Source organism: Eurosta solidaginis, chromosome X, assembly GCF_040869045.1.
Source record: "Eurosta solidaginis isolate ZX-2024a chromosome X, ASM4086904v1, whole genome shotgun sequence".
Classification (NCBI taxonomy): domain Eukaryota; kingdom Metazoa; phylum Arthropoda; class Insecta; order Diptera; family Tephritidae; genus Eurosta; species Eurosta solidaginis.
The window spans coordinates 116,240,014-116,248,726 of NC_090324.1; the positions used below are offsets into that span (position 1 = coordinate 116,240,014).

An 8,713-nucleotide genomic window follows, 5' to 3' on the forward strand; every position below is an offset into this window, starting at 1 on the left:
TTTGTAATAAAGTGCACCGTTAGTGATAAATAGGAATGCTTTGAAACAGTGTCTGTCCATATATCCGAAGTGAGTCCAAGAAATCCGCCACTTAGTTCCTTTAGTTCTTTTCTCATTTCATCGTAGGAAATTTTGTAGAGCTTGTCTATGTTTTTGGATACAGTGGTAGGGTGTGGTAGCAATTTTTCAACGTCTACATTTGGACCATACTTGGCTCCTATTGACAATATTAGCTCTATGTATTCCTGCAGGCCTTCATCCTCCACAATTTGAAATGATCGGCAATTTTTTACAACCCATCCTGTAACAGATCGGACAACGTCCTTTCTTGTTTCGTCATCAACATCTATTCGGCGGCTATTGTCAACTCGATCTGTAAAAGTTTTGTAACACTTGTGTTTGACTAAATTCGATGTGATCTTTGTAAAGGTTAAAACGCTACTGCAGTCTTTGCAAGCTACTACTTTGTCCAACAAGCTGCCGCCAATATTTGCTTTGCCGAAAATATTCCAAACTTTGCTCTTTCCGGCAGTTAAAATGATATTATCGTCTCCCTTGACTATTTTTTTTTATTTCGGCAAATTGGCGATTTTTTACGGACATCGGTGAATTGGCTGATGTTAATTGGTCCATAATATATGTATATATTTGTGCACTGGCGGCCACCGTGGTGTGATGGTAGCGTGCTCCGCCTATCACGCCGTATGCCCTGGGTTCACACCCCGGGCAATGCAAGATCAAAATTTTAGAAATAAGGTTTTTCAATTAGAAGACAATTTTTCTAAGCGGGGTCGCCCCTCGGTAGTCTTTGGCAAGCGCTCCGAGTGTATTTCTGCCATGAAAAGCTCTCAGTGAAAACTCATCTGCCTTGCAGATGCCGTTCGGAGTCGGCATAAAAGATGTAGGTCCAGTGCGGCCAATTTGTAGAGAAAATAAAGAGGAGCACGACGCAAATTGGAAGAGAAGCTCGGTCTTAGATCTCTTCGGAGTTTATCGGCCTTACATTTATTTTTTTAATTTTTTTAAATTTTAAAAGGCTTCAGAAAAAGTATTGTGGTTCAGTTGGTGAAACTTCAATGTAGTTATCCATTGATATGATTTTTCTTCAGTTAATTTCTCTATTTATATAGTTCTATTCCGCGTTTTTTTTCAAAGCGTATGTACATGTATTCTATATATACTGAAGTGCGTTTAATTATATAAATAGTTAAAGAAATAGACAACGAAATTTTTCTACAATGTAATATGTATACACATAAATATATCCTAACCCATTTTTAAGGCCATAATCGATGGCCTTCAGGCAGGCAAATGTCTATCATCGTACAAGTATATATATGGTGATTAGCGATGCACAACATACATGTTCCAGGATCGTTAATTATGGGAAAGCCCCACATAAATTGAGAATGCCTACCATTGTTTTGTATCGCGGATTTTCATTGTCTAACGAAAATAGTTTTATGTATATATGCATGTGTATTAATTTTAGGGAAATAACGTTTTACCAACTAATCAATGACTTTCAGCCTAGAATAATTCTATACATACATCATACAAGTTGATGGTGATTAGGGATAACGGCGCAATATATATTTTGAAGTTTTGTTAATTTTTGAAATTTTTGTATGAAAGGCGGGAAACATTGCAAATTTCTCCAGCATGGCTCATTTGTAAACGTTTATTAGCTCTTAAGAAAAGATATTTAGTATTTTTCTTTCTTATTACAAAATTTTGTATTCGCCACTTAAAAATACCCATACTTTTTGTTACGTTTTCATAGTTTAACGCAAACATTTAACTTTTCATAAATGCACACATCGTTTTAGAACCAAAATAAGTATATAGGTACTTAGTACTCATAGTATATTCATTGGTACAACTTGTACACCGTTTATCTCATTGTGCTTCTCGATGAGACATGTGTATGTATGCGGGTACATACAACTTCTCTTTGCATACCATCACTCATACAATACAAACTCATTGGCGTGAAGTACAATGGATACTGAAACAGTCTCAGTATGTCTCATGGTACATTCACGTGTGAATGCATTCATGCAGGACTCTATTATATATCTACAAGAACATCATTAAATAACTCAACTTCCAATTTTTTAGTAGATACAGGAGGAGATATCTCAATTATTAAAAATAATCAAATAGATAATCATGCAAAAATAAATACAACACAAATAATAGAGTTAAGGGCATAGGTCAAGGTATAACCAACACAATAAGCACAATAAAAGCGGATTTAAAAGGTGATGACCTTCTAATTTAACATAAATTTCACGTTTTAGCAGATGACTTCCCAATACCATGCGATTGAATAATAGGATTAGACTTAATAAAAAAATATAATTGTATTTTAGACTATGGAAAAACAGAGGATAAACTAATCCTAAGACCATACGATTTTCCCTAATCCATCACAATGTATCTAACAAATTACCTGTCCGCCAACACAATTACAATCCCTGCTAGATCTGAAGTCATTAGACAGGTAGTAGTAAACACTGATAATAAAACCATCTTCATACCCCACCAAAAACTCGCGGAAGGCATTTTTGTAGCAAACACAATCACAAACAAAGATCAAACTTTTGTCAGAATTATTAACACCACACATAAAAACACAACTATTCAAAATTTCAAAATACACATTGAAAACTTAGATGACTATAATTTAATTAAAACAAAGACACACAATAAACAGAGTAATGACACAGAAATATTAAAAAGATTAACCAAAAATTTCCCAAAATTTGTCAACTCACAATTAACTTCATTATGCACAGAAATCATAGACATTTTTGCACTAGAAACAGAACCAATTTCCACTAATAATTTTTACAAACAAAAACTACACATGAAAGACGACACACCAGTCTACATAAAAAACTATAGATTGCCCGAGACACAAAAAGGGGAAATAAGTAAACAGGTTAATAAATTGGTCGAAGACGACATTATAGAACCTTCAATATCAAAGTATAACAGTCCTATTTTACTGGTACCCAAAAAATCACTTCCAGGTAATACAGAAAAAAGATGGAGACAGGTTGTTGACTACAGACAAGTAAACAAAAAACTAGCAGCGGACAAATTCCCACTTCCAAGAATCGATGATATTCTAAACCAACTTGGAAGAGCAAAATATTCTTCATGCCTAGATCTTATGTCAGACTTTCAGCAAATAGAATTACACCCAGATTCGAGGGATATAACCTCATTCACAGCGGAAAATGGCACATATAGATTCAAAAGACTACCCTATGGATTAAAAGTAGCACCAAACTCATTCCAAAGAATGATGACACTGGCATTTGCAGGCCTCAAACCATCCCAAGCATTTTTCTATATGGATGATTTAGTTGTACTAGGGTGTTCCGAAAAACACATGCTGAAAAATTTAAGAGATGTTTTCTCTACTTGTAGGAAGTACAACTTAAAATTACATCCAGATAAATGTCTATTTTTCAGTCAAGAGGTAACTTATTTAGGACATAAATGCACAAGCAAGGGAATACTACCCGACCCAAGCAAGTTTGAAACAGTTCAACCTACCCAACACCAAAAACAGCAGATGAAGTCAAAAGATTCGTAGCGTTCTGCAATTATTACATAAGGTTTGTACCGAATTTTGCGGAATACTCAAGAAAACTAACTCGGCTTTGTAAAAAGAATGTCTCCTTCGACTGGACACAAGAATGTCAAAAAGCTTTTGTCTACATAAAGGAAACATTAATTAGCCCAAAACTTTTGCAATACCCCGACTTCAATAAAGAATTCTGCATAACAACAGACGCTAGCGGGAATTTTTTCGGAGCAGTCCTTAGCCAAGAACACGATGGCAAACAGTTACCAATTGCTTACGCCTCTAGATCATTCACAAAAGGTGAAACAAACAAAGCTACAATAGAAAAAGAATTAGCAGCAATCCATTGGGCCATAACCTTTTTCATAAGTCTATGGAAGAAAATTCCTAATTAAGACCGACCATCGCCCTTTAACGTACGTTTCCTCGATGAAGAGTCCTTCATCTAAATTAACACGAGTAAGACTTGATTTAGAAGAATACGATTTTGAAGTGGAGTACATTGCCGGAAAAGAAAATCATGTAGCGGACGCATTGTCTCGCATTAACATTACAAATTTAAAAGAAATGTCAGTGGAAGCATGCAAAATAATGAAAGTCACAACTAGATCAGCAGCTAAAGATATCAAAAAAATGTAAAAACTGAAGAAAGTCACACAAAGAAACCCAAACTATATGAAGCGCTAAATTTGAAGTAATAAGACATGTCAGCCTCACTTTCAATCCTCCGAAATTATATTTCAAAAAGGGAAAAAAAATTTGTAGCACTATGAATACAAGCAACCTAATTGTAGATGATAAAATTGACTTAGGACAATTCTTTATCAGGCTTGAAAAAGAAGCCGCCAATTTAGAACTTGAAAAAATACAATTATCCTTAGGGGACATATTGTTTAAAAGTAATTATACTCGAGTAGGCAAATATATTGAAATAGGAAATAGGGTTCTCAAAAAACTAACAATTGGTCTAACCCCAGAGGTTATGTAAGTGACTACTTCCGGGAAATTAAAGAAATTCTGCAGAAATATCATGACGATCCTATTAGTGGTGGTCACCCAGGAATAAATCGCATGATAAAGAAAATCAAACAAAGCTATAGCTGGAAAAATATGCGAGGTGACATAAGGAAATACGTAAATAGCTGCATCCACTGCAAGAAAAATAAAATAAATAAGCATATAAAGGAACCAATGACAATAACGGAGACACCTCGAAAGGATTTTGATATAGTACAAATCGATACGGTCGGACCATTACCGAAATCAATAAACGGAAACGAATACGCAGTTACCATTATATGTGATCTAACCAAATATTTGGTAGCAATTCCAGTTCAGAGAAAACACGCGATAACCGTTGCTAAATCTGTATTCGAACACTTCATTCTGATTTATGGGTGCATGAAAACAATCCTAACAGACATGGGAACCGAATACAAAAATTGCTTATTCGAAGAACTATGCAAACTGTTAAAAATTGAGCATAAAACCTCAACACCATACCATCATCAAACTTTGGGCACTTTAGAACGTAGTGATAGGACGTTTAACGAATATGTACGTTCATACATATCCAGTGATAAAGAATATTGGGACGAATACCTCAGGTATTCCGCGTACTGCTACAACACGACCCCATCGACCGTACACGGGTAGTCCATAAGAATAGGCTTAAACACATTTAAGATATCTTTTGATAACTCAAAGGAAATAATCTAAAAATAAACATTCAAATTTACTCAGTTATTGAATAATAATTTTTATCTAAGAAATTGAAAACAAAATTTTTTTCTCAGCTTCATATTTGTATATAAATATTAGAAAATAATTTCTAGAAGACAAGCGGACTCTAAGTGGGTGCACACATTTAAAATCCGACTGTATAATAAGTCAAATAATTAAAATAAGTAAATAAGTAAAATACCACTTAATACAAAACATTATTCATAATCGTAAGCACTCAACCACACCAAAAAAAAAAATACAAAAATTTTGCACAAAGAAAAAAAATGTAAGCAAAATTACTCTTTATGGTAAATACACAAAGAAAATAGAAAAAATTTGCTTATTATGAAAAAGCGAGAATGAGCATAACGGACACTGTACGTAAAGCAAATGCAAACGAATAAAAGCAAAAAGAAAACATACATACACATAATATCAAGTTACCACAATTACATAAATTACAACTGAATTCAAACAAAATTTTTATTTGGTAACACCAAGCAAGTTGACTGGGTCATTCAACGAAAAGTGAAACAACACGGCACACTTATCGCAGTGACATTGGAGTGACCGTCTATAATTAAGCATACAATTATATACGCTCACTTAAAAGGCCGATGGTGTAGTATCGCGTGGAATTCACCCCATTTCAAACACGCTTAACATTACAAACGCTCGTTCATTGACCCAGGTAACTACCATAAGTTCATTCGCTTTCACTAAGTCACCTAATGCATTGATGCGTCATACCCAAATTGCTCAAGTAGGAATCATATTGACAATATGTAGGTCAATATAATAATTCGCTGATAAAGCATTTTTTACTATTGAGTCATGCACCTCTTGTATGTAATTATTAATGTAAGAATGTATATATGTATAGAATAAGAACTTTTGTGTAAAATAGAAAGTATTCACGAATAAAGGGAATTCTGATGTCTGCGCTGAGCATTAGCGCTTCTGAACTTATACTTTTGTTTAACTTTACTACATACACACTACAGAACAATTTACAATTGATATCCCGTTGCCTGCATCGAATATGGGAGAGTGAGGATGGTCAATGTAAGAGCAAACTGATAGCTGTTTCAAGCAAATTGCTGACGTTCTCAGTGAGCTACATAATGGTCCAAGCGGAGGTCATCTTGGAATCACTAGCACGCTCGAGAAAATTAAGCAGGGGTTATTCGGTTGGTTGCCGTCAGTCAGTCACTGAGTGGAGTGCTAACTGCGAGGTTTGCAGCGTAGCAAAAGGGCCCAAAACCCGAAGTCATGGTCAGGTTATGCAATATATTTCAGGTGCACCATTCGAATGGACCGCCGTGATTATCACAGGTCCATTTTGTACTAGCAACCACGAAACAAAATATATACTGATGGTTATGAATTATTTTAACAAATGGCCAGAGGTATACCCAATTCCAAATCAGGAAGCGGAAACAGTAGCAGAAGGTTTTACAAACATTTGGGTTGCAAGGCATGGTGTACCAATGAAGTTACATTCTGACCAGGGCAGGAATTTTGCATCAAGAATTGCGGAAAGATTGCTTTTAAATCCACTAGTGTCTTGGAGGAAGAAATGAGTGAAATACATACATGACCTTCTAAGACAACGAACCAGACTTATGAGTGAAAAGATCAAAGCCAGATACTAAAAAGCAATTAATTCGGAAGTTTTTCTGGAAGGAGATTTAGTGGTGTTATACAACCCATAACGAAAGAAAGGTTTGTCCCCGAAATTTCAGTGTAAGTGGGAAGCCCATTACAAAGTTGTAAAACGGATCAACGATGTTGTTTATCGCATACAAATAGAGATGGCAAGATAAATCGCAAAGATTGAAATAATCGATTAATTTAGACCAATTAATGATTTAATTGTATCGTAGACTTTCTTTCAATTAATTGCAATTTTAATCGATTAAGTGGCAAAATAATCGTTTTTACACACACGTTTTAATCTGTGCTTGGCAGCATTGTTTCTTTGTTTTTTCTTACATCACTAAGATTCTTGTTCACTAACATAGCGCAAAATGGCTCCCATGAAAAGTAAAGCGTGGAAATATTTTATTAAAGAAAAAAACAACCTGTTTGTGTGTAATTTTTGTAACAAAATGTTAAAATTTTAAAACAACAAATCAAACATATTCCAGCATTTAAAATTGAAACATGCAGCTGAAGTTGATAAGTTTAAGGTAAGATAAAATAGTTAATTTCCTTCAAAGAATGGCTGCGTAATACATAATTTTATAGCCTGATTCCAAAACAAATGAGGATGACAGTGAAACCATTGATGAAAATAGTGTGGTCGATATGACCTATGAATGCGGAAGGTAGCACAGATGAAATGCCGAGTAGTAGCGCCAGTCAGTCAAGTAGCCGGCCAAGTCAGTTGAGTAGCACCGTCAGTCAACCATTAATTTTAAAAGCATTTACCAACATTCAAAGCTATTCCTCCGGAACAAAAAACAAAAAAATTACACATGGAATCATGCACATGATTGTCAAAGATAATTTGCCGTTTACCTTTGTCGAAGGTATGTTTTGTGTTCATTAATTATTCTATTATTTTATTCTAAGAAATTTAACTTTTATTAAAGGCATTGGCTTCTTAGACTTTATGAAGCAAAATATCCCACTTTACAAAGACCCAACAAGGAACACGATAAAGGCTGAAATTGGTAAACTGTATGAAGAGGAAAAAAAAATTTGTGTCATTGCTGTCAAATCTGCATTGTGTAACCCTGACCACTGACCGTCCATGGGTTGCTTGAAACAAAGCCATTTAATGGAAAAATTGGTGTGTGTGAATTGAGTGAGTCCCATACAGCTTCTCATATATCTGAGATTTTGTCCGATGCAATGAAAAGTGTTTCTATTGAGGAAGATAACGTTAAGGCTGTTGTCAAAGACAATGCAAGAAATATTTTCAATGCAATCTATGAAAAATTCGGAAAAAAGCGTCATATTCCATGTTTCGTTAATTTAAACAAACGCAAAGTATTGGAAGCAAGAGATTGATGGATTAACCTAGACAAACAAGGCGACCAAATCCTTTTTCAACAGCAGCAACAACAATAAATGGCAGCACATTACTTTAGCAACATAATGGATGGTATATAAAATGAAATTTGTAATGCATAAGGAAGTGGAATATTGATGGAAAATTATGACTAGCGGCAGACTTTGAGAAAACATTACCAGCCATCAACATAAACATATTATCTAACCTTTTACATGGCCAGACATTACCAGACATGAAGAAAAACTGGCAGCAAGTGGGACACAATTAGTATAAGTATATTTAAAAACAAATAAAAAAAAAAATGTATGGCGCGATAACCTCCGAAGAGATGTAAGGCCGAGCTTCTCTTCCAATTTGCGTCGTGC

General features: G+C 34.8%; 1 protein-coding gene across 1 annotated transcript; it reads left to right on the plus strand.

Annotated features, from left to right (window-relative positions):
• Positions 1–7,643: 7,643 nt before the first annotated feature.
• Positions 7,644–8,344, plus strand: LOC137235090 (uncharacterized). Its single transcript, XM_067758293.1, is given in 3 exon segments — positions 7,644–7,860; positions 7,924–8,052; positions 8,055–8,344. Coding segments are annotated over 3 exon segments (636 nt in total).
• Positions 8,345–8,713: the final 369 nt, after the last annotated feature.